The 26,710-nt window shown below is 35.8% G+C and overlaps 1 protein-coding gene across 2 annotated transcripts in view; it reads left to right on the top strand.

Moving 5' to 3' along the window:
- kappaB-Ras (NFKB inhibitor interacting Ras like 1) overlaps positions 1–26,710 on the top strand; it is a 63,785-nt gene that overhangs the window by 23,596 nt on the left and 13,479 nt on the right. For both annotated transcript variants that reach the window (XM_090408738.1, XM_090408739.1), the window contains exons 3-6: positions 1,156–1,251; positions 8,681–8,731; positions 8,925–9,020; positions 23,284–23,377. In XM_090408738.1, the coding sequence (XP_090264864.1) occupies positions 1,156–1,251; positions 8,681–8,731; positions 8,925–9,020; positions 23,284–23,377 (337 nt within the window). The remainder of the gene's footprint in view (positions 1–1,155; positions 1,252–8,680; positions 8,732–8,924; positions 9,021–23,283; positions 23,378–26,710) is intronic.

Genomic DNA, 26,710 nt, shown 5'->3' with positions numbered 1-26,710 from the left:
TTTAATGTTTTTTCTGAGAAATAGTGTGATCATAATTTAGCAGTTCATAAGTAGTGTGGTGTCTAAGACTAACCAATAGCACCCATAGAGGGTACTTGTCATAGGACTTTAAGCTTAAATAGTCTAATTTCTTTCACTTATTGTTTTGTGTGTTATTATACTTTTAATATTGTATTTAATCTTTAAGATGTCTCTGTGACAGACACAAAGTATATAACGATTAAACTTGCTGTTTAAATATTTTTCTTGCTGTATTCATTCCATTAAATTTTATTATCAGTTGGTGAGAAGAGGTTATCAATTAGATGTAGGGGAAGATGTTGCACAAGAGTGGTGGGAAAATGTGAGATTGCCCTAGAAGCTATATAAGGATATTGTAAATAAGGTAGTGAGAAGGTTTTTTTTTTTTTTTTTTTTTTTTTTTTGCATAGAGCAGTAAGTGCATGAAGTTGGCATAGCAGATAGTGATACTGGTGTTAAATGAGTAATTTGTGAATTGTAGGCCCTCCTGGATCGAGTCCAGTAACTTTGTGGATGACCTGAAATAATGTCGTTTATGTTATGCTCAGTTTTGGCAAGGTGCTTCCAGCATAATAATTATATCAATTTCCTTAGAAATGGACTTCAGCAATCTATAATTAACACATACACAAACTCATAATTGTTATTATTTTTTAAAATAAACAATAGGCAACACATAGTGTGTCAACCCTTGAAGAGCGAGGAGTCTTTGTACTATAGGTTTTGGTTACACCTATAGTATGTATGTATGTATGCATGTAAACTTATAGTAAAAATGATATTGCAGATGTGCTAAGGATTTTTTATTTTTATTAACTTAATATGCATTCGGTCTTTGACTTAATAAATATAACAGCTTTATAAATTACATAATGTGGTATTTTCATTATACTGTAGCCTTTGGAGTCGATACCATTTTAAAAATGGTATTACATAATCTAGTATTAAAGTGGGGGGGTGTGGTAAGACTGTTTACATTAACCTTATGAAAACTACTAGTTGTGGATGCTTCTTTGATATAAGAGATCCATTTTCATATACTTTGACAGAGATAAAAAAATTGATTGAAGTACCATTCATTAAATAAGTTTTTTTCAGTAAATTAATGATATTAATTTTTTGGCATTTCAATAGGCTCTGTACCCAACTATAGAAGATGTATATTGTGCTCATATTGATACAGATAGAGGAGTTAAAGAAAAAGTCAGATTCTATGATACATCTGGACTGGTAAATATAATATTAGTTTTCTTTCACCCTTTTTTATAATGACAAAACAATTTTCAGATATGTATAAAAGTCCAAATTTAAAAATATAACATCTTTAAAAGAGTTTGTTTTCTTCTAAGCTGTTTTTTTTAATCTGTTATCACTTTTGTACAAGTGAAAGTTGTACTAAAAGTTTACTCCAAAAAATAATGTTCGTTCTTCACCTTTAGTTAAAGAATTGATATTCTTTATTACATTAACAAATGATATAAAGATATTCAAATTTTAGAATCTATTTTCAAGATGTACCAAAGATTTTAAAAGGAATAAAATAAATTTAGGGTAGTCTTTGTGTTAATGACAAAAACTTAGAACCATTTTTGGGTCTACCTATCCACTGATGAGACCTCAACAAAAGTCGAAACTGGTCTGGGTAGTGACCCCCCCCCCCATAATGTATAGCATCATACATGCTTGCAAGGAGATGTACTTTACATTATGGGAAATACTAAGGAAAGTGATCAGAAGCTTACTCCACCTTTACCACAAGTTGCCCCTGTCATAAAAAGCTTGCTTGCACTTGGATCTGCCGAAACTTTTATAGTTTCTACATTCGGCACAAAACTCTTGTAGTTTCTCTATTCGGCTTTGAAATAATGTTAGATTCAATATCCACTTAATTTAAATAATTTTGCATCGCTGAAGTGAAGCCTTTTGGCTCTTTATGTCAGCATTTTTGTTCCTTTATTTTTCATAATTGCCATGATAAAATAGAGTATTATCAAAACACCTAGCCTTTTTTCAGCTGATCCTGTGGTGAGTATCCAAGGCATGCCTGCTAAACCTGAGTAGTCTTAGTGATGTAATCAGATGTAGTCTCAATGCTCCAAGATGTTTGCTGTTCTGCCTCTTTGACCAAAATAAGAAAAGTTGTAGCTACAGTCATTATTCTACCAAAGCAAGTATAAATACGAGAGACTTTTTCCGAATGTGCTTCAGCCTCACAGATTACCCCAATCACAACAAATAAGACTACATCAAGCTGCCTTTCATCTAGAAACCCTCATCCACAGACAATCAGCCCAGTGGCCAAGAACCATAAGTGAGCATAATCAAGCTTCATAAGTGTCACTAATTAGGAATGCGGGCATCCCTTTGTTTTTCTTGGTCTCACTAATGTAGTGCTTGCAGGCACATAACCATACTACTGTATGGTTCCATACAATAGTATGGTCCACCAGCCTGCTTATTGGAGATCCGAAGTGGCTTGAAAAAGTTCCATGTTTGGTCTCTAGAACAGGGTTTCCAGAACAGACTATCTAAAAAATAATTAAAAATACAATATATATATATATATATAATTTATAATAATCAAAAATAGAAAAAAAAAAAAAATCCTTAACCCATTCACAGTACTAATATACTATAGGCTTTATAACCTTTCCCGAGTGGGAAGCACATAAAAAAAAAGTTATTAATTTTTCTGCATTATCATTTCCTGAAACAACAAAATGAGCAGCAATCAATGTATAAGCTTAAACACCAGAATTAGATCACTAACAGAATACTAGTGTATTTGTATAGCCATAGTGATGTAATCAGATGTAGTCTCAGTGCTCCAAGATGTTTGCTGTTCTGCCTCTTTGGCCAAAATAAGAAACATTTTCTGCTTATGAATTTCCCTTGGTGATCAGTATGAAATATCTCCTTAATAATTAAATAAATCATTATTTCCTGGTATGTATATTATAAATGACAAGAAATTATATTCTTGTTTTAATCATTTATCCGAGATTTACCACCATTAACCCAATATGCAAACCAAAGTTTGTGCATGAAGTTTAGTAGACAAGAGGGTAAGGTTATAGTGATGTGTTACAAGGTTGCAGCAAAAAAAAAAAAAGATAAGTTTTCATTATAATTTATTAGTTTTACTTTAAATTTACAGGGAATCTAAGCTAGATAGAACATATAGTCTGTGGGTAGTTTGCACTTGGGGAATTTGTACTTAAACGTAATGTTTTAGTAGAATTTGTTAGTATTCTTTGTGCATTGTTGATAATGGCAGCAGCAGCAATTCAGTTTGTCAATGGCTTTTCACACCATTAAAGGACTATGTTTTACACACAATGCTACTGGGTTTTGTGGTATGCAGTGCTTGCAGCATGTACTCATGCCAGCACTAAGAAATGTAGCAGGTGAGAGACAAGGGAGTGCATGTCTCCATAAAATATAGGAAATGGAAAGAAATTTGTGATTTAGAAATTAGCATAATGGACCTCAGCAGCATTGCATTGGAAACAGGTGAACAGCGACCAAGAGAGACGAGTAGCCTGATCGAAAGAGAGGAAAATGAGCAGCATGTGAATGAGAATATAAAAGTAAGAAGTGTAGTGGATTTGGAAGATGGTGTTGATTAGGAGGATGAATGTTGAGTGAGAGTAGGTAGCTTGCAAAAAAAGATGGCTACACTGAAAGAAGTGGAATGTATCGGGAATGAATTGAGAAGGATGAAAGAAGCGATTAGGAGATTGAGAACAACAAATGCGAAGCATATCAGATTAGGAGTGAGAAAGAGTAGGTTATGCAAATGATAAAAATGTAGAGAATAGAAGAACCAGTGAAAGGGAGGGAATGAGAGAAAGGCGAGACAGTGTTGGAACCAGAGATAACAGAATGACATGTAAGTGGTGAGCAAGGAAAGGAAGTATCAGAGGTGAGAGAAAGTAAGGAATGCAGGTGAGCAAGGAAGAAACAGAGTAGCGAGAGGTGTGATGTATGGTGACTCAGTGATCTGTGGTATGAAAGATAGAATGCCAGAGGAGTGTCTGCCTGGAGGACGTAAGCATCTGGAGGGAATGTTTTTCTCTGAACAAGTCAGTATGTCAATGCAGGGAAACTAGAATTAGCAGGAGGAGCTTCTTGTTTGAATAGTCACTTGGGAGAAGAGGGAATGCATTGCGTAATGTTGAATACAGTAGATGCAGGGGATAATGATAGGTATAGAAACAGTGATAGTGCCTTGATGATTTTTTATACAAATGACAGGAGTATCTGGAATAAAAGAGATGAATTAGTGGTACTGATAGCATCAGCCCTGTCCAAAGGTTATTGGGATCGCTGAAATATGGGTGACAGAAGATATTATATTGCAGGGGTGAATGCTGGTCTTGAAATTCATGCTTGCTCTTGTTATCATTCAGGGACTGAGAGGTGTGATTGAAGTCTGATTAGCGGAATAATGAATTACTGACCATTTAAAACTATATATTTAGAAATTTATGTAATTTAATCATACAAATACAACATTTATTTTACAAATGATATTCTGTCGTTTTCAATTTTGCTACTTGAATACAAATTCTACCCTACGGTTCTTCTTTATGAACTGGTCAATAACATTGTCATAAAAAGTTTTTGTAACTTAATTTTCCCAAGCAACATGCACACTTGTTAAGGCTGGCTGATACTTACTGGCTAGAACTACTTTGACTGCATATGACCTGTGTTTAAGACTATGCAAAGGGAGCGGAAATGGCTATGCGCATGCATGAAATCACAGTGCTGCAGTGAGGACCTGGAAGCTCCGACAACCGAGCAAGCCAAGGTAGCTTTGACTAGACGAGCATGCATCGGTTTTCAATACAACGGAAAGCTCAATTATTGCTGCGCAAGCTTTAGACGTCTTCTGTTCTACAAAAATAAAAGCCTAAATGGAATGCTTATAAATGCATGCATTTATTAATAAATAAATATTACTTCTTTCTCAAGTAATGAGCTTGTGCAGCAAGCATAGCAAGCATGGAGAATTCGCCCCTGATATAATGACAGGAATAGAGATAGCAGGGTATAGCATTTTTTGGCAGGATAGGAAGGGCAAACATCACTTATCATAAGCAGTACTCTACTGCTTATGATAAGTGATGAATTGCATCCTCTCAGAGTGTAGGATTTGAATAGCAATGGCACTAATGGTTTTAAGAGCATATGGTGTGAGGTGGAGTTGGGAAGGATAGGTTATTCAGTGAGGTGTTGCTATAAGCCAGGGAGTATAGAGGGTGAAGAGCAGGAGATGTTTAGGCAGTTGACCTTGGCAAGTGCAAAAGGAATAATTGTTATGGGAGATTTTAACTACAGTAGTATAATATGGGAAGAGGAAACTGCATGTAGTAGTAAAGGAATATGATAAATATAAGACATGCTAGGAGAGTAACTAATATGGTAAGCAGTGACATAGCTGGGGGGGCACCCCTGGCGGCACTTTGAACCTTACCCTATACGTCATTTTGACTTTCTGTAGTATTTTTGGTGTGTATTGAGAGGGGCGGAAAACTCAGGGACTGCCCCGGGCAGCAAAAGCTATAGCAACGCTGCTAATGGTTAGGAAGGCAAAACCGGAATATGAGAAGAGATTAGCCCTGAGATCTAAAGAAAATCCCAAGAAATTCTTTGGTTATGTGGACAGCAGCAGGAGGAGAGGAATGATTGCAGAAGAAGAACATTGTTGGTAAAATAGGGAGTAGAGTGACTGAGAACAAAGGACATAGTGGAATTGTGCAGTGAGCACTTTATTTCAAGTATTTCATCCCAGAGAAGATTTTAATGCCAGAGGAATGGGCCAAGTTTGAGGTTTATAAGCAGTAGAAGAGAGTGTGTTTGAAATACTCAGTACTCTAGAAGTCAGTAAAGTAATGGGACTGGATGGGATTTTGCCACAGGTTTTGAGAGAATGCACTAAAGAACTGACAGCTCCGTTGCCCTGTCTTTTCAGTAAGTCTGGACACAGGAAAGGTGCCCAAGGAGTTGAAGGAGGGTAAGATTGTACCATTGTATAAAGGTCTGGTAGTAGAATAGAAGTGTCAAACTATAGACCAGTTTGTATTTCATCAACAGTTAGTAAGATATTGGAGGAAAAGTGAAGGATCATTTAAAACATTGAGCAGATGAGGGTAATGTTATGTGTGAGGATTAGCATGGATTTGTTAAGGGGTACTTGTTTTATTAATCCAATTGCCTTTTATAATAAAATGACAAGAGTCATTTTATTATATTTGATGATGAGGAAAAGGCATATCTGCCATTTTTTTTGTATTTTACAAAGGAATTTGATAGGATGTCACATGATAAACTGATATTTAAGTTATAGCACATGAGTTTGGATCAGGTTAGTGAACTGCATTGGCTGTCTGATAGGTATCAGTGAGTTGAGGTATCATTATTGAGGGGGCTGCATCAAAGAAATGAAAAGTTACAAGTGTGGGGTCTACAGAGCTTAGTACTGCAACCTGTATTGTTTAACCTTTTTATCAATTACATTGTCAATCAATGGATTGCAGAGGGAGGATGTTTAGTTGTTTGCAGATGATGTGAAGTTGGGAAGGGTTATTAGTAATAGTGCAGATGTGGTAGATCTTCAAGAGGATTTGAATAAAATGGACAGATGGGCAAATTAATGGGGTTATCAGTTTAATTCAGCTAAATGTAAAATCTTGAAGTTTGGGATATATCAATGGGAGACTGCATCCTCTATTGGAGTAACTGTATGGAGGAAGTCAGCGGTTTTGGGGTGATGATTGATAGAAACTTGAAATTCAGGGAACATATTGCAAAGGTGGTGAAGGTAACTCAGAGAATACTCTGAGAAGGACACTGACCAGCAGAGATGAGAGTTGTCATTCCATTGTATAAAGTCCTAATTAGACCACATCTGGACTATTATGCTCAATTTTCGTTCCCAGGATTCGAGATAAAATAGACTGAGGGAATGTGGATTGCAAAGTTTGGTAAATAGAAGGAGAGGTGATATGATTGAGACATTTAAACTGTTGAGAGGTAGTTACAGGGTTGACATTGGTGGAAGGAGCAAGGACAAGCAACCATCTCTGGAAGTTGCACAAAGAAATCATGAGCAAGAGGATAAGAAGCGGCTTCTTTGTATTGAGGGCGGTTGAACCATGGTATTTATTGCCTGATTGTGGTGAGAGCATGAATGGTTAATTAGTTCAAGGTGTAGTATGATAGACTTTGCAGCATTTTCTAGGGTGGGCCTTCCACGATAAGTCTCGTGACTCCATGGAAGTCTTGAATCATAATCATATGCTTGAGTAAAGGATTACAACAAGAATATAACTTCTTGTCATTTATGATATACTGTATAATCCAGTGGTAAAACTTTCTACAACTATTTTGGTATGTACCATCAATGGAATGTTCATGATACCATAATTATACATCTCATCTAAGGTTTGATTACTACTTTCTTTCAGTAATTACCTTCCATATTGTTATGTGTCTTGTTCAATATCCTTCAGTATGGTTTAGCTTTAGCATTTGTCTTATAAGGTGAGCCCATCTGCATCAGTACATTTAGACCTTGGTCTTCCTTTCAATCTTTTTACTTTTATTTTTACTTGAAATATCTGTTTTGCTGATCTCATATTTCCCATGCTAGCTCTCATTTACATATTCCTAAATACTAAGAATTTCCAATTCATATTAATATCTTCATTTTTAATATGGTTCTGCCATATATATGAAAGTTCTGAACCTTCATATTTGTGGTCTCCAATGAATGAATCACTGAATCACCATACAAAATCCGATCTTTATTTTCGCTCTTTCATGCTCTGCTTTCTCTCCCCTTTATTTCATTTCTGTGCCATTTCATTCTTCCAGGTGTTTCTCCAACCTCAATCTCACATTTTGTTCTGTGAAGAACTCCATAAGTGCACTATCTTTTCCATTACTATCTGGTCATTCTTTTAATTTTCCACTACATCATTTGTACAGTCACTCATACCACTTGCAACACTAACTATGCCAATCACATTATCATGCATTTCGTCTTTCAGCTCACCACTGTCACTCTTCTCACTCTCTTCACACTTATGACATTTGTTCATGAAACACTTCCAACAAGCATGTTCCTCGGTTTCATTCTCCCTCCAAAAATTTTTTGTTCTACAAAAGCCACACATTTTTCACATGCTACGGCAAACATAAATCACACACGTTAAAATCACCTGCCATTGTTTTGTGCATTGGTGCCATGATATGCAATACAGTGTACAATAACACAAACATTGAACCATTAAAAATTAATGGTTTAATTTTTAAAGAAGTTTTAATTTTAAAAAATGTTTAAAGAATGACTTGTTGCTAAAAAAAAACCTTATATTTTTTGCACTATCTTCAGCCTCTTGTGGCAATCAAGGAAGGAAGGCATTTTTCATTATGGTTCGAAATAAATCATGGTCAGTGTCAGAAAACTCCCTGACTTTTCTTAGATGTTTTTTTGAAAAAAGAGGGGTTATATGTCTTAAGAGCATGTACTTAACATGGAAGTATTTCTTTAAAGCACAGCATTATTAAATTTGGTTCTCATTGTTTAAGTATTCTTGATTTATTAGTGTGATCAACAAAGAAAATGAGCTTCGTTTTTATTTAACAGGTTCCAGGACAGCCTAGCGACTTCTTAAAAAATTACTTACCATATGCAGATGTAAGTTTAGTTTTTGAACATTCTATAATCTGACTTTGCTTCATTGCAGATAAATATATCTATAAATGTTGAAAATAATTTCAGTAGTTTTTGTATATCCAGAAATTAATTTAAGGAACATAAATGACTAAAAATTAGATGACATTTGAATGATAAGGGAGAGTGTGATATTTTTTCTCCTTTATATTTCTAGGGAATGGTTTTGGTGTATGCTATCAATAGCAAAGATTCTTTTGCAGTGTTGGACCAGTTAAAGAAAGATTATGATAAAAGTAAAGAAAAGAAAGAAGTATGTATCTCTTTTTAAGCTTTTTAATCAGAAATGTTGGTAATATAGTTGATTTATACTTATACAGTGTGCATACTTAATTTTACAATTCAGCTGCCAGTAGAAATAAAAAATTGAATTGGGAAGATGAGTTTGGAGGTGGTAATAAGAACCTTACTACCACTCATTCATTAACAAAAGAATCTTCTGTGTCTGATTTTTATATAGATTGAAAATTTGTATGGGTAATACACACACACAAACAGCTGTTTGTGTATTACACTTTATAATGAAAACACTAAAAAAGATCTAAACCGTAGAGATTCTAGCTCTGAAACAGCAAAAACTATAATATTTACTACATTTGACTGAGTTGACGGCATACCAACTGGCTGCAGATTTGAATCCTATCATGGTCATAGATGTGGATATTTTTAGGTGGGAGATGAATTTCATCACTTGGTTTGAGATAATTGCCTTTATTATTATCTACTTGAAATAGCTTGAAAAAGTTCATTTCTGATCTGTAAATCAGATTTTTCCAGATTATAAAATAAAGAAATAAAGTCCTTGGTCAACCAGTGGTATTAATGTGCCAAGGATTTTATTACCTTTGTGGATAGGAATCACATTAAAAATAAATAAATACTGTATTTGCCAGCGTATAAGATGCACTTTTTTTCTTTGAAAATAGGTCTGAAAAACAGGGTGCGTCTTATACGCCGATATTCAGTTTTTTATTACTTTCATTTCTGGAAATTTTCTCTGTTCTGAGTTATGCGATTTCTTTCTTGCTTCCTTGCGGTGTGTGAGAGCATTCCGGTTACGTAGAGTTTAGTGGATGCCCATGCGCTGTTATAGATGATCATAGCTGTGTTCCTGTTCGTTTAAACTTTCCAATTGTTGTTGCGGTTGTTGTGAACGGTGATAAATTTCTGGCGTTAAATTTTCTCTAAATTTCTTGGCAAATTATGGCTGAAAAACGTTGGCATTGCTACAATATTGCATACAAGCATATAAAGCATATAAAGAACATGGAAACAGGACTGCAGAGAGGCATTTCGGGCTACCCCCAACTGAGAAAATGATAAGAACTTGACGGAATCAGGAAGAGGATCTAAAAAAAAGCAACTCACAATAAACATAATCTATGAAGTGGAACTGCAAAATGGCCAGAACTTGAGACAGAACCGAATACTTGAATTTTAGACCACAGAAAAGAGGGACTTTCAGTGTCTACAAATTGAATTTCATCGATTCGTCATTAATGCAAGGAAACAAGAAAATTTTGAACTTGCGCAAATAGGAAACATGGACAAGGTTCCGCTGACTTTTGATGTGCCCTCAAACAAAACTGTAGATTCCAAGGACACAAAAAGTGTTACTGTTAAAACTTCTGGGGACGAAAAAACTCGTGAGTTGTAAGTTGGACTGCCAAACCTTCAGAATTAAATATCCCACTGTCAGAATTGAAAGCTATTATTTCCTTAAAACGTAAAAAAACATAATTATTACCAGAGCTGATAAAGGAAATACCACTGTGGTTCTTGATACAAACTCGTATGACCGAAAAATGAATTTACTTCTTCGAGATCGTAATACTTATGCCAAATTGGATTATGATCCTACAAAACGTCAACTCAGAAAATTAAATAAGCTACTTAATGAAACTTCCTCCTTAGATGAAGAAACAATCAAAAAACTTAAGACATACCATGCAAGACCTCCTAGAATTTATGGCTTACCTAAACTACACAAAACTAATGTTCCACTTAGACCTGTCGTAGACTGTATCAGCAGTCCAACTTACAAGTTATCAAGATTCTTATCTATCCTTCTCTGCCCTCACATAGACCACTCAGTCTCTTCAATCAAAAATTCTACTGTTTCACACAAAAATTAAAGACATTCAGCTATCAAAAACTGACTTGTTAATCAGCTTCGACATTGTCTCCCTCTTCACAAACGTTCCCCATAAAGAAACAATAGAATTACTAACTCAGAAATTTCCGTCTGATATAGTTGAATTGTTCAAGTTTGTTATTGCATCAGGTTACTTCACCTTGAAAGGTCAAATTTACAAGCAAGAAGAAGGAACAGCAATGGGATCTCCTTTATCACCAAACCTAGCAAACTTGTTTCTAGAACACCTTGAGGAAAGAATATTCACTTTTGAACCAAAACCAAAAATTTGGTTAAGATATGTCGACGACATATTTGCAGTCTGGGATCATCCTGAACATGAATTGCAAATGTTTCTAGATAAAATTATCCTTCTTCATCATCACATCAACTTTACGTTAGAAAAAGAATCTCCATAGGGTATCTCCTTTTTGGATTTACACATCCAAAGAAAAGAAGACTGTTCCATCGCTACTTCTGTCTTTTGCAAGCCTACATTCTCAGGTTGCTACATTCACAATTCTTCTGCTCATCATCCATCTCAGAAATCTGGCATTATTAAATCACTAGTTACCAGAGCACACAAATTCTGTTCCTCTGAAGAATCTTTAAACCAGGAATTAGAAGTCATCAAAAATACAGCCATCCTAAATGGATATAATCCTAAAACAACTCAAAAAATCATCAGTCACTTTCCCACACATCAAACCAGACTGGAAGAAGTCCGTAGGATTCCCATACCTTACGTCAAAGGCATCTCCGAACGTCTTTCTAAAATTATGAAGAAATACAATTTTGTCACTACTTACAAACCTATCAATCAAATTTACAACTTGTTACCTTCTCCTAAGGACAAACTCTCACCTTTGATGTTGCCTGGCATTTATGAGATTCCATGCTCATGCAAATTGTCTTACTTTGGGCAGACAGGTAGGTCTGTTCAGAAACGCATCTCGGAACATCAAGACCACATTCGTCTTTTTAAACTGCAGAAATCTGGCCTCTCTCAACACGGAATTGAAAATCCAAACCATAGGATCCAATAGGAAAAAATCTAAACTCATAGATCTTTATATAAACATGAACATTTATACAAAGAAAGTTCTGAAGTCCTACTACACAGACCAAACTTAAACCACAACGACGTTCTTACTATTCCTAAAGTATGGGAAATTGTCATACAAAATTGTGTTAAATAATTTTTTTATTTATTTATTTTTATTTATTTTTTACTTCTATAACATGTTGCGCACATTTCATGAGATTCTATTGTAATCATGTGCCCTAACTGTATGTTATTCCTATTATTGTTTTAAACTACTGTACTGATGATGTCCTAAGATACTTAGGATGAAATATTTACAATTAAATAATTTTCACTGTGGTTAATATGTGTTTCTTTTAATTAAGAAATCTCTTAATGAAGGTATTTGTGATGCAACAGATAGTGATTCATCCACCTCTAGCCTACAAAGCGATCTCCAGGATGTACAAAGGGAGGGGAAACTATCAGAGAGAAATTAGTCGGAACACTAAATTAGCAGTATACAAGACAGTGTTCAAACCAGTTTTAACTTATGGATCTGAGAGCTGGGTCAGAAATAAAACACTTGACCAAAGACTAGAGACTGCAGATATGATAGGCCTGAGAAAGATTAGAAGCATGAATAGATGGCATCAATAGCAACTTCATATTAAAAACGAGGATATTAGGAAAGAACTTGGCATTAGCAGAGCTAATCTCAGGTGGTATGGTCACTTAAACAGAATAGGCGAGGAAAGATTAGCAAAACAAGTGTTCTCGGCCAGGTTGGCAGGAAAACGACCCAGAGGAAGACCAAGATATAGGTGGATTGATACGGTACAAAGTGCCTTAGATGATAGAAATATAAGATCTGATAATGTTGGCAAGTCTTGACAAGTGGCAGACTGATTTGGAGGAAAATTGTAGATAGGAAGTTAGTAATGATGTAAATTTTTCATGTAGTACTATCATATCCTGTACCCCTTGAGGGTACATGTCAGGAATTTGATGGTGAACTATCAGCACACAGGAGAAAAAGTCTGCATTCACTCGTAAGTACTTGTAATAATATAAATTTTTGGTGATCAGAATGGGATATGTCAATGATAATCAGCACAAATTAATTTAATGTTTGTGTTTAATTAATAATTAATTAATGGTCTATTATTAATTAAAAATAAATCAGCTAAATTAACAATTAATTATTAATTAATATATTGCAAAATAACCAAGGTGTTCCATGAAAATTTCAGGATTTGTGAAGTGTTCCGTCAGGAAAAGTTTTGGAAACGCTGGATTACCCTATTATCAGAATGGATTCTGCTTTCCGATAATAGGGTTCCGCATAAAAAAGATCCACATAAAAAGAGACCCGAGTGTACTAATAAACTCTGATTAATAAATTTTTGAGTGTGTGTATGCACGCACGCACACACACGCATGCACGTACCCTAACACTCATTCACTCTTTTTTATATAAGACAATAACAAATTATCATTTTTTTGTAATCCACACCAATGACAGATTGTAAACATGAAGTATATTAGTTCCCAGGGTGGGTTCTTATTTTTTATTTATTTTTTTACGTAATGCGGGAACCTGGAACTAGTGAATAAACATGGTACTTTTTGAAGTCATTTCAGGTCTCCAGTAAGTGGCTTGGTAATTGCACACCAAGTGATGAAATTCATTGCCCACTAAAGACAATTACAAACATCCATATCTTTAGTGGAGTTTGAAACCATGACTTCTTAGTTGGAGAACAGTGATGCTGTCCACTCAGCCAACCAGCATCTGAAGGTTATATAAACTTCTATTAAATTCATTACTGTTCCTATTGCAAAAAGGAAAACACACTGCTACATATTTTGAATCTCTTATAAAGCAAAGAAAATCTGAAATCTTCTATTGCATGCTTCCAAAATTATATGAAGAATGCTAACTGGAATTCTTACCATAAGTTTAAGTGTACATTGTAAATGGGGTGGGGGGGCTTATTTTATTTCATCTTATCTCCGTTGTTTCTTGCTTCTCTATTATTAACACTTTTCTCTTTCTTTTGTCCTGTCGATGTTGCACCATTGTAAAATTTTTTGTTTCCTTTTCTTAATATATATCCTGGTGATGCTGCGACAGTGTAATATATCAAGTTTAAGGGAGATGGTAAATCCCGTATTATTGTACAGCCGGGAACGAAACTCGGATCGAAATCCTAGAGTTTCATGCCGAAAAAACTATCAGCGAGCCCAAGTGTAAGTAATCACTTGGGTAGTACATATATTATATATATTACTATATTATATATATATATATATATATATATATATATATATGATGATATATTACACTATAACAGCCTTTTGGCTTGTTATAGTGTAATATATCGTCACTTAATTTTTTTCGTTCCCCTTTTTATACTCTAGATTCCTACCTTCTGTATTCTATACTCCTACCCGAGAGCAATGGAAATATTTATTTAGATTTATGACTGCACCATCCATGCCACGATATAGTGCAAGAAATATAGTACTTCCAGTAGGTTATTAAATTTTTCACAACAAAATCTCTTTATCATCCCCAAGTTGTCAATTTGCTTTGCAGTCCTGGCCCTATAACTCTCTATTTATCTCAAAAAGGACTCTAATAACCTTTGGGCTCCCACTTTATTTTTTTGAATCAGTGCATTGCAAAAGACAAAAAAATGAGACCAAACCATTATGTACTAATATATAAACAAAATTTAATTACTGATCTAATAGTTACTATACAAAACATGAAGTCAAATCTTCATTCATACAAGAAATTCATTAATCTTGAATAATTACTCAAATGTAATACTTAGTGAACTCTCTTATTTTTTTTCTCTAATTAAATCTCAGATAATGCATTCTATATCACAAATACTAAATATTATTCACACAGAACAAGAAATTTCTAGGTACGCATTAACAATCGTAATTAGTCATCAACCATGCATGCACTACACACATTATATGACTCTTAGATTCTCATCTTAAAGACTTAGTTAATTGACTGATAATCACATTGACATATTTCATTCCCTTTGATTAGAACAGCTCTATGATGTGATAATGTGAAAACTAACACACATTAATCAAAGGAAATCTTAAATTAGCCCAATTTTTCTTAGGGAAATTAACTATGCTCACGTTAAACTCAATAATTTTTACACAAATCTACGAGTGTTTCATACCTTAAATCACTATTTTTCTATATTAAATAGTTCAGCAGTTCCTTGAGGGGAATTCTCTTAAATCACAAACATAAAATAATTAACATACAGACTCACGTGGGTCTCTGACTGTCTTGCATACGCCTTCCCTCCTTGTTTCTTTTTCTTTTCTTTTCCGGGGCTTCAGGGGTTTCTTCTCCATTCCATGTTTTCTTCTTTTCCTTGATGGAAGTCACAGGGCACTATCGAGGGATCGCATCAGCCATCGGGATACTGGATAGGTTTCTTCTGTTGTCTGGAACTGACCGGCGAGGAACTGCGTAGGTCGGTGGGCAGGCACGTACTCAAACAGAGCGGCAAGATTTCCCCTTAGACTGTAACCTCCGGTTTATCCTTGGCTTCGGACTGGAAACTCCCTTTGTGGATGGACTCCCATCTCTCCCCTCCGGAACTAATCGACACCTCTCCTTCTCGACTTCTTGTGGATAGATCATGCAAGATGAAAACAGGAAGCCCTTCTCAACAAAATTCCAAGCCTTATATTCTCAATACCCCTGCACTTTGGGTTAAGTTTATTGGACCCCAAATGTCCCCGTACGTCTTGTGCATAGTTACGAGAACCCCGTGCAACAGCACATGACTGGCAGTTAGTGTGTAATGGTATGGGCATTGTGCAACCACAGAGGGTCCAAGTAGGCTGTGTATTGTGTATGAAAGAGTCATTTCCAAATTGTACCAATGTAATGTTACCAACATTGGAAGATTTATGCAATGGTGATTTCCTTTTTCAGCTTCTTGTCACACTTCCAAGATCACTACTAGATGGCTCAAAGAAGGACAAATCAATGTAATTCCTTGGCTGCCAGCAAACTAACCCGATTTAAACCCCATTGAGAATTTGTCTGGAATTATGAAGAAGTTGTCCCAAGAGATAATATGGTCCGCAAACTAGAAACAAGTTTGCGGACCATATGGACATGGTTTGATGAAAAAAAAAGACTATGAACCGCTAGTAAATAATATGCCCAACTGTTTATGAATGGTCATAAGCGCTAAGGGGGATGCAACAAAGTACTAATTATTGTGTTGTTTCCTTTGACTATAATTTTTGAGCATTTATTTTCGCATTATTCTAATATTTTGAACCACCTTAAAAATTATTTTAATTTTGTGAATATTTTCAAATAACAGTTTTCTTATAATTTAGATTGCATTTTTATATGTGTACATGGTTATATAATCTACAAAAGTACATAGATTTAGATGATTCTAAATTCATATTTGGTAATTATTCTAAATTCATATTTGGTAATAATTATTTTCTATGCAATAAAATTCGAATTTTTTTTTTTTTATGTTGAGCCCATACATGATGGTTGAGGGATGAGGATCAGCTCCACTGCAGGGGCCGAATTCCTGGTTACATTATCATTGGAGCAACTTACCATCATGCACATGGCATTGCCACCTATGTACGTAGTACCCTAGAAGATTCCCATCTGATTACAACCAGCATTGTTGGCGTGCATCTGATAACAACTATGATAGGGAACATAACGATTACCAACGTGTATAAACCCCCTGCCCTCTTGTGGCCTCCACAAGTTCTACCAGTGCACAGCCACCCTGGGATGCATATAGGTGACTTTAACAGCCACCGCACGCTATGGAAATATGCTTCCAACAACAATGAATGCGGAGAGACTTTGACTGAATGGGCAGAAATTCACAACATGCATCTAATTTTCGATGCAAAAGATAAATCTTCCTTCAGGTCAGCAGCTTGGAAAAGGGAGTGCAACCCCGACCTCTGCTTCATCACTCAAGATAACAATGGATGACCGCTACCTACATCGAGGAGAGTTCTCTCCAACTTTCCCCAAAGCCAACATAGACCAATTATATTAGAGGTAGGTCTGCAGGTACCCCTTGTCAGATCCATCCAACATCCCTGCTGGAACTTCCAGAAAGCTGACTGGAATATACTTGCTGCCTGTCTTGACAAATATGTCCGTTGGATCCCTCCAACAAGCAGTAATTACAAGAGATTCGTGGGAGCTGTCTTAGCTGCAGGTAAGAAGACCATACCAAGAGGCTTCCGGAAGGAGTATATCCCTGGATGGGACGATGATAGTAATAAACTGTATCAAGAATATCTTGAGTATGACTATACTAACATTGCAGATGAACTCATTCACAGCCTTGATACTAGCCGACAGAAGAAATGTACTGAAACAGTAGAAAGACTTGGTTTTCGGCACTCCAGTAGAAAAGCATGGAGCCTTCTAAGAAAACTAGGTTAGTGGTACCCTGACTGCCCGGGAACAATCAGCTATTTCTCCTAACCAATATGCATCACATATTGTCAAGACGTCAAGATATACCACCAAGGACAAACAACACACTCTTCAAATAAAAACAGAACTTACATATTTGAAAAATAATGGACCATCAGACCCTCTATATTCATGACCCTTCACTCTTGAAGATATTAACACTGCTCTCATGGATATGAAACCAGGCAATGCTCCAGGCTTCGATGGAATTCATCCTGATTTCCTGTTGAAGACAGGCCAAAAAGCTCAACAGTGGTTGGCTTGCTTTTTCTCTGGCATCCTCCAGACTGGTAGACTTCCAAAAGAGTTTAAGAGGACAAAAATGATCCCCATCTTAAAACCAGGAAAAACCAACAACAAACCAGAAAACTACCGACCAGTCGCCCTGCTTAGCACCTGTTATAAGCTCTTAAGGCTCATCCTTAATAGAATTGCCCCTAAGATAATAGAACAAGTCCCAGTGGAACAGGCCAGATTCAGACATAAACGAAGCTGCTGTGATCAGGTTCTGTTACTCACCACACATGTAGAGGCAGGCTACCAACAATGCAAGAACAACAGCTGTAGCTTTTGTAGATCTTACCATGGTTTATGATGCAGTCTGGAGGCACGACGCAGTCTGCAGGTTGCTCTGTGCAGTCCCATGCAGAACAATAGCAAAACTAATCGATAACATGCTAAGCAACTGCCTGTTCCAAGTGTGTATGGACGAGAACAAAAGTAAACAAAGAACACTGGATAATGGACTACCACAAGGGTCAGTTCTGGCTCCCCTCCTTTTTAACTTATACATTGCAGATTTGCCTAATACAGCTTCAAGAAGTTTTGCTATGCTGATGACATTGCTCTAGCCATCAGACACACCAATTTTACTACAATGGAAGATACACTAACAAATGATCTTGCAGTCCTAGATGAATACTTCAGAATGGAGATTACGCTCAAATCCTAGCAAAACAGAATTTTCATGCTTCCACCTGAACAATAACCATGCTAACAAAGAACTCATGGTCTACTTCAACCACAAGTGGCTATGCTACAACAGATTCCCAAAATATCTGGGCGTCACTCTGGATAGAACACTATCTTTTAAACCACATCTCATTAACACAGTATCCAAGCTAAAAACAAGAAACAATATACTGCAAAAACTATATGGAACAGCTTGGGGTGCCTCAGCAACAATGCTTTGCTGCACTGCTATTGGCCTCGTTTACTCTACAGCTGAATACTGCTCACCCGTATGGTTGAACAGCATCCATATGTATTTGGTTGATGCCCAGCTTAACACCACTGTGTGCCTTATTTCTGGACCTGTAAAATCAACCCCAACCTCTGGCTCCCAGTTAAAGCAACATTCTGCCTCCACACATCCAGCTTTCTTCTACACGAATACAGCAAAATCATGGAAATCCAAAATCTTCCAATTCATGAAGACATCCCACCCCTAGAAATAAACAGACTAAAGTCAAGGCACCCTCCAATCTTAACAGCAAAAAATCTTGCAGAGACAAGTTTCAACATGAAGGAGAAGTGGAAAGAGTCCTGGTGTAACACCTCAACAGGGATCTTCCATGAATTAGTGGACCCAACACAGATACCTTTGGGCTTTGACCTACCTCAGAAAACTTGGTCTGGCCTTAACCTAATCTGCACCAACCTTGGCAGATGTGCAGACCACCTTTACAAATGTGTCATGATTGCCTCATCCAGGTGCGATTGTGGATCATTCCACCAGACAATCATATTACAGCAGAATGTGTCCAACATGCATATAGTGGAAACCTGTCAGACTTCATCCATGCTACATCAAGTGCAGTTGACTGGATAATCAACCTAGACATTCAGTTGTAGCCTATTCTTGAGTGTCTCTTTTATGACTGTATTATGTCTTATTATTGTACATATGTCTATTACTATGTCCATATATATTAAGGATTAATGTAATGTGTGAGCCATACGCTAAATAAATAATAAATAAATGAGAGGTTGGTCGATCAACCTATAGTACGTTAGTACTGTGTATGAGTTGGAAAAGAAAATACTTGTTCACATTTGATTTAAAGGTCTGTATATATTATATTTCTTGGGAAATGCATCAGGAGGAAGACTGTTCCATAGTACAGAAGTTGCATGGATGGGAGAGGAGAAGAAACTTGTTTTGTGGGTTTCAAGATACACTGTGAAGGGATGTTGAGCTTCAGCTGCACGTGTTTCAACAAGCTTAGTACTAAGTGGGGGAATTATTGATGCTAATTCAGATAAACATAAACATTTTCCATTTAAATATTTGTAGAATACACATAGTGCGGAGACCGATTGTCGGTGTGAAAGTGGAGGGGGGTGAGTTGGTAAGAGATGGGTCATTGCTCTCCTCTGTATTGAGCCAAGCATTTTGAGGAAGCTTTTGGGGGGCCCCACCCCATATGTGAGAGCAGTATTCAATGGTTGGGCAGATTTGTTTGTATAAGGTTAGCAACTGTTCAGGGGTGAAGTAATCTCTTGAGTGAAAGAGAAATCCTAGTTTCTTAGAAGCTGAGGATTCAATGGCGAGAAGAGAAATATCAACTTGTCTGGAAATTTTGGTGTTGTCAGAAATAATACTGGGAGAAAATGGTTCTTTTTTTATGAGAAGTAAGACAGTACTGGGTTTTATTGGCATTGAAATTGACTACTTTATCTGAACCCCATTGGAGGCTGGCTTGGTGATCAGAATTGAGAGCAGTGGTCGTTGATGTTCTGTAGGTTGAGGTGAGTTGTGTGGAGTAAGGTTTATCAAGAGAAAGGGAGGAGAGCAATGTGCTGTCGTTGCCTGCAAAATTGTGTATTGGGTTGGAGGTCAACTGAAGTAGTTCATTGATATATAGTAGGAAGAGGGTTGGTGAGACGACAGAACCTTGGGGAACCCTGACATTAGTTGAATAGTGAGAGGATAAGCAACCATCCACCCCCACACATAATGTGCATCCAGACAGAAAGCTGGCAATCCAGCTACAGAGATCTTGAGATAGACCAAACGATGGCAGCTTGCTTAGTAAGCCCTTATGCCAGACCTGGTCAAATGCCTTGGAGATATCAAGTACAACTGCTTGAGATTCACCAAGCTTCTTCATGACATTTGTCCACAAATCTACTGTTGATCGGCAGCAATGGAATCCATACTGGCTGTCGTTATTAGATGGGTACCTTCAAGGTAGTATAGGAGTTAGGAATTGATGATTTTTTTTTTCCATTACTTTAGACAGGACTGAGGTGAGCGAGATGGGGCAGTAGTTGGACGGCAATGACTTGTCACCCTTCTTGGAAATGGGTTGAATACGGGCCAATTTCCAGGCTTTGAGATAGATACCAGTGGAGTAAGACAGTATATATAGGCAACATAGGACAGGAGTCAGTTCTTGTGCTGCACAAACCTTTAAGACAACTGGAGGAATGTCATCAGGGTCAGGAGACTTTTTTTACTTTTTTTGTGTCTAATTTGGACAGTATTTTACTGATCTCTTTGCAAAAGGATATAGTGGCCATTGAATGTTGGACATCTGGAATGGTTGGGGGACATTTGCCATTGTCAATTACGCATGCATTGGAAGCAAAGTGTGAAGCCAGGAGATTGGCCTTTTCTGTAGGTGCTGATGCAATGGAGCCATCTGGGTGTGATAGGAGTGAGAATAATGTTGGTTGGGCAGAAGTTATGACCGATTGCTTTGGCAAGAGACCAAAAGGCTTGGCTGCCGTTTGGGCAGGCTGCTAATTTCCTGCTTTTTGCTCTTTCAAACTCTGTTTTGGAAGCATTGATTTTTTTTTTTTTTTCCCCCATTTATTTCGAACTTGGGTATAAGCTCTAAAGAAAGATGGAGTTCTTGATTTGAGCCAGTTGTGGTATGTTTGATTTTTCATTTGAATAGCCTCAGCACATCTTTTGGAAAACCAGGGTTTAGTTAGGGAATGGCAGGTCAGAGTAGTGTGGGGAATATATGTTTCCATGCCAGTATGGATTACTTTAGTTATAAATTCGGTTCATGTGTTTTGGTTGGAAGGTTGGAAGAAATAGTCCGACATTAGAATTGCAAATCATTCAACACATTTCTTTGATTATTCTAATTTTTTGATTCAGAGGTGTATAATTATACAGAATGAGAAAGAAATTAGTCAAAAAACCAAACTAGCAATATACAAGATAATATATATTTGTACTGGTATTCCTTGCTTAACGCAGATTTGATTATCGTGGCGAAATTAATTGCAGCAATCCTTTGATATACGCGGCAAGAGTTTTGATTAACGCGCCTTTAAATTTACCATGCAAAATCATGCTCACGGCACAAGGCTGCTAGCCTCGTGGTCATCCAAATTCTCTTAATGATCTGTGTGAGAATGTGAAAGTTTTATTTTTCCTACCAGATACAACATCATTGCTATAACCCATGGACATGGGCGTCATTGCAACTTTCAAAGCCTATTTTCTTAAAAAGACATTCTCAAAGGCAGTAGAAACAACAACGGGAGAAAATGCAATTATGCTCCACGAATTTTGGAAAAAATTTAACGTTAAACACGCAATTGAGAACATTCATGACTCGTGCTCGTGGGAGCAAGTGTCTTCTAGTTGCATGAAAGCCGTTTGAAAAAACTTCTGCCAGAATGTGCTAATGACAGGTTGTTTTCAAAATCCTGTGAACAACATGGTCAAAGAAATCATTGCAATTGGTGAAGACCTCGGTTTTGATGGTGTTGATGCAGAAGATGTTAAAGAATTATTGGATTCAAATTCAAAAGATTTCAGTGACAACGATCCTCTTGAAATTGAACAATGCACATATGAAGACAACAAACAAATGGAATGTGAAGATGAGGTTCCAAAGGAAATAATTCAAAGAACTGGATGGAATATTTTGCAGTTTAGAAACGCTTAAGTAGCAAGTAATGGATATGGATCCAGATGTTAATCGAAGAATGCTTGTTTGCCGAAGTTTAGAGAGTCATTTTTCTTGTTATCGTAGAATTTATGGCGATAAGAAAAAACTAAGACTGTTCAAATGACTCTTTATAACTTCTTTTGATTAAAAAAAATTGCAGTAACTAATGGAGGTACAAGTATTTATTAAACATTTGCTTTGCATTCATTTTTTATCTTTCCTAAAAGTGTACCATATCGTAGAATGTTATCGTAGAATTTGACAACTCTGCATAAGGAGCTGAAAGCAATATTTATGTCATGATGGTTCAAAATAGATGACTGTTTTATCTTTTGTGTGTTGGATGTATAGTAGAGTTTCTGCTCTTTTATAGTTCCAGTTGTTCTGGCTTGGAAATTGTTTTCATTTTTTTTTTCTTGTTTGGTGATCATAACCATTTTCTGATATGGTTGTCTTAAGGAGCTCTAGTTCTTAGTTTCTTTTCTCATCACAAGATGTTGTATGTCCTGTCCTTGTAAGATTCTGATATGCCCTTTTTTTTGTGCTAGATAATGGGATATGGGTATCATTTTGTATCAGCAGATCCTGTAGACTGCATATATGAATTTGCCTTAGTCAGTTAGTCAGAGAATTCCAGGAGTATGCCTAGTAGAGCAAAAAGAAAAAAAAATTTGTTTATATATATATATATATATATGTGTGTGGTTTGTTCTGAAACTCCTTCCAAAAGAGACACTCACTATTGAGTTAAGAGCCAAATAAAGTATCAGTTACTTGTAGTAATAATTGTAACAGTAGTCTAGCATGTCCACTGTTTTTCACTTTAAAAATTATTAAGTAAATAAAAACAAAACATGTTTAATATAGTAAAAAAAAAAAAAAAATAAATAAATTATAATTATTTTCACACAGATTCCAATAGTCATACTTGGTAATAAGACTGATTTACACAGAGAAAGGCAAGTTGATGGCAACATGGCACAGAGTTGGGCTCAGAGAGAGAAAGGTCAGTTTTTAATATTCAAGCTCTTCTTTTATTTTTAGAATTTTTATTTCTTTTTCACATGTAAACTAACAAAGCTATTTCATTAAAAAAAAAAAAAAAGTCTACATAAGTCTATGATCAGTTTAGCTAAATTTGATGATAACTGATGCAAAATCATCTTACTGGCTATATATAACTGATATCGATATATTGCAAATCTTACAGCTCATATTATATCATATTCTGCTTAACTCTTTGAAGGCAAATGAATAAATTTTAAACATTGTTTGATTATAAATCTTTATATAAAACTAAATATGAAATTCTAATGAACAATGCCGCAGCGTGCCTGGAAAAGTACTAGTTGGTTAATATTGTCAAAAGTTATGATACTCGAATATTAGAATGTTTATTCACACATTTGTCTTTTATCTACTAATCAAGAGAAAATATATGAAAATTTCCTGGCTGATACAAACATATAATTATTATTATTTTTTTTTTTTTTTATGTGAATCCTACATAAGGTTATAAATGTATGGTATATTTCTATTTTGGGGGTGTGGGGAGGGGATAAGAGTTGGATAATCCAAAAAATCTTAGACCAAACATGGAACTTTTCAAAGCTATTTTAAGCTTTTAGCAATCAAGATTATGGTCTGTCACCAGGCAGCAAACTTATCTACCATTTTATACTGGATCCACTCATCTATTTAGGTCCATATAGATAGTATTATTTGTTAATACCAAATACAAAAGCATAGGCTGCTATGGAATATTAAATCAGTGAAATTCTCACTTTCTTACCTCCCAAGAATGCAACTACTTGTGTGTTATGATCAAAATTGAAGGTAATAACTGACAAATGTGAAAAATTTAAGTAACTGATCCATATGCCACAGCTGCCATAACCTATTTAGACTTAGAATGGGGGGGGGGGAGACCTAGCCCTTGAGATCTCTGTTAGGATAAGTTTTCCTTGCATAGTAACAAAATATTTTCTCACTTACTTAAATAAAAGAGCCAATAGGCTTCACTTCGGCGATGTAACATTATTTAAATTAAGGGGATATTAAATCCTACATTATTTCAGAGCCAATCTTTGAGTTTCTTATTCTGCTTTGAAATACTGTGGGATTTAATATCCCCTTAATTTAAATAATATTTTCTCACTAATATACAAGATCAGATAGGTTTATTAAGAATTATAGATTTGGTTTTTCTTTATTGGATGAGATATTTGAAATGACCCTTGTTTTTTAAAGCTTCACCTCATTCAGTAGGAGTAAACAAAAGTTTGCACATTTGTTTACTCCTAGGAAAATAAAAAAAAAAAAATTGCTCCAATTTGTATAAATCTTTATTTTGGAAAATAAAGGTGCCAAGAAATTATATTCTTGTTTAATCCTTTATCCAAGTATATGCAAACAAAGTTTGCATGAGAGTTATCTTCATGACTAGGCTACTTGTATACAGAGGCTAATGACTTCCCATTTATTGCCTTAGTATCCTATAATGCAGTGTTTCTCAACCTTTCTAAGGCCAAGGACCAGTAAAATACTGAAAACAATTCTACAGACCACTAAGTTACAGAGGCTTAGCTAGGGGAGGGAGGGGGGCGATCTGCCGTGGGCGACACTGTTTTGGTGTTTAAGAAATCTTGCCTTACTGTCTATAAAACAGCAACTGAGTGATGAAATAGACTTCGACAATGTCATCGATGATTTTGCAAACAGAAAAGCAAGAAAAATAACATTTTACAATGTTGGAATTAAAGTTTTACTTCAAAAATAAACATAGTGTTTTTAATTTATTTCCCTATACGTCATTTTGACTTTTCGTAATTTTTTTAAAAACCTAAGTAGGAATTACCAACATTTTGGAAAAACTGTGCCATTTATAACATAATAAATCTAAAAGCATGTTTTGAATACATATGGAAACATATTACTTTTAATGAGATGGTTGAGCTTCTCGGCCCATGCAAAGTTGCTGGATATCTGGCTCAATATTGGTCAAATTCAGTCGAAGATCGGCACACGCACGAAGATGATTTCTGTATTTTGTTTTTATTTGAAGGAGCGATGAAAATCCTTTCTCACAAAGATAGGTTATAGAGAACTGCATGATGATTTTCAATGCTTCTTCAGATAATTCAGGAAATTCACTTCTCACTGAAGGCGAGATCCAACTGTTCTTTTTTCAATAACGAAAGGTCGTTCTCATGACTGCAAGCCTGAAGTGGATCACGAACCCACAGAAATTTCTTATAAAAGTTATTCGGAAAATATGTTTCAAAATTCCGTTTCATATTTTTGAGGTGGTCACAAACCATTTCCAGAAACTCAGAATCAACAAAAATATCATTTTCCACTAAAACGGATTCCAATGTTGGAAAAGGTGCAAATTGTCTGTCTTTTACATAATTAATCCATAAAACCAGTTTTTTCTCAAATGCCTTTATTTTGTCGTAGTCATCAATAACAGAAATTCCTGAAAGGAAATTCTCCCTAAATTAAGTTCATTTAATTTCGAAAAAATGTCTGAAAGATAGGATAGTGTTGATAACCATGCTTCATCAACAAGGAGTGATGCAAAATCAGAATTGAGTTCGTTTACAAATAATAACACTTCGTGCTTAATTGAAATAACCTTGTTAGTACTTTGCCCCTGGAAAGCCAGCAAATTTCAGAATGAAGCAAAAGTTGTATATATTCACTGCCCATTCCATCGTAAAGTACTGAAAATAACCTGTTATTTAACGGTCGAGCATTAATAAAATTAATTAGCTTTATATAGCACAGTTTTATATTCTGGTGGCATTCCTTTGGAGGCTGACACTTTTCTATGTATGAAACAATCTACCCAATTCATATCCGGAGCTACTTCCTTGACCATAGAAACAACCCCACTATGCCTGCCGAGCTCCATCCGAACAGAAGCCTATACATTTTTCCCACTGGATCCCTTTGTGTATTATGTAATTATTGGGGGTGTGAAATATTTCTTCTCCAGTTGTTCGGGATGCAAAGTTCTACAAAACAGAATATCATCATGAACGTTGTTATCATGTTCATATCTTACGTAGCATATTAACTGCACATCACTTGTAACATCAGTAGTCTCGTCTATTTGTAACACATAATAAGGGCTCTTCTTAACTCTTTTGATTAACTGAGATTCTATGTCACCTGCCATATCATTAATTCTGTGACCGACAGTCATTTGAAAGAGGAATCAAATCAACATCTTTTAGTAACTTGTTGCCAAGCATCGTTTTTACCACATCTTTTATAGCTGAATAAAAGTAGCAAATTTTCCCCGATAGAATGAGGTTTTCTTGTTTTTGCTATG

This window comes from Typopeltis vanoorti, chromosome 18, assembly GCF_054136105.1.
Source record: "Typopeltis vanoorti isolate ZY-2024b chromosome 18, IOZ_Tvanoo_1.0, whole genome shotgun sequence".
In the NCBI taxonomy this organism is placed as follows: Eukaryota; Metazoa; Arthropoda; class Arachnida; order Uropygi; family Thelyphonidae; genus Typopeltis; species Typopeltis vanoorti.
The sequence above is the reverse complement of the archived record's forward strand: the minus strand, read 5'-3'. Positions and strand labels throughout refer to the sequence as shown.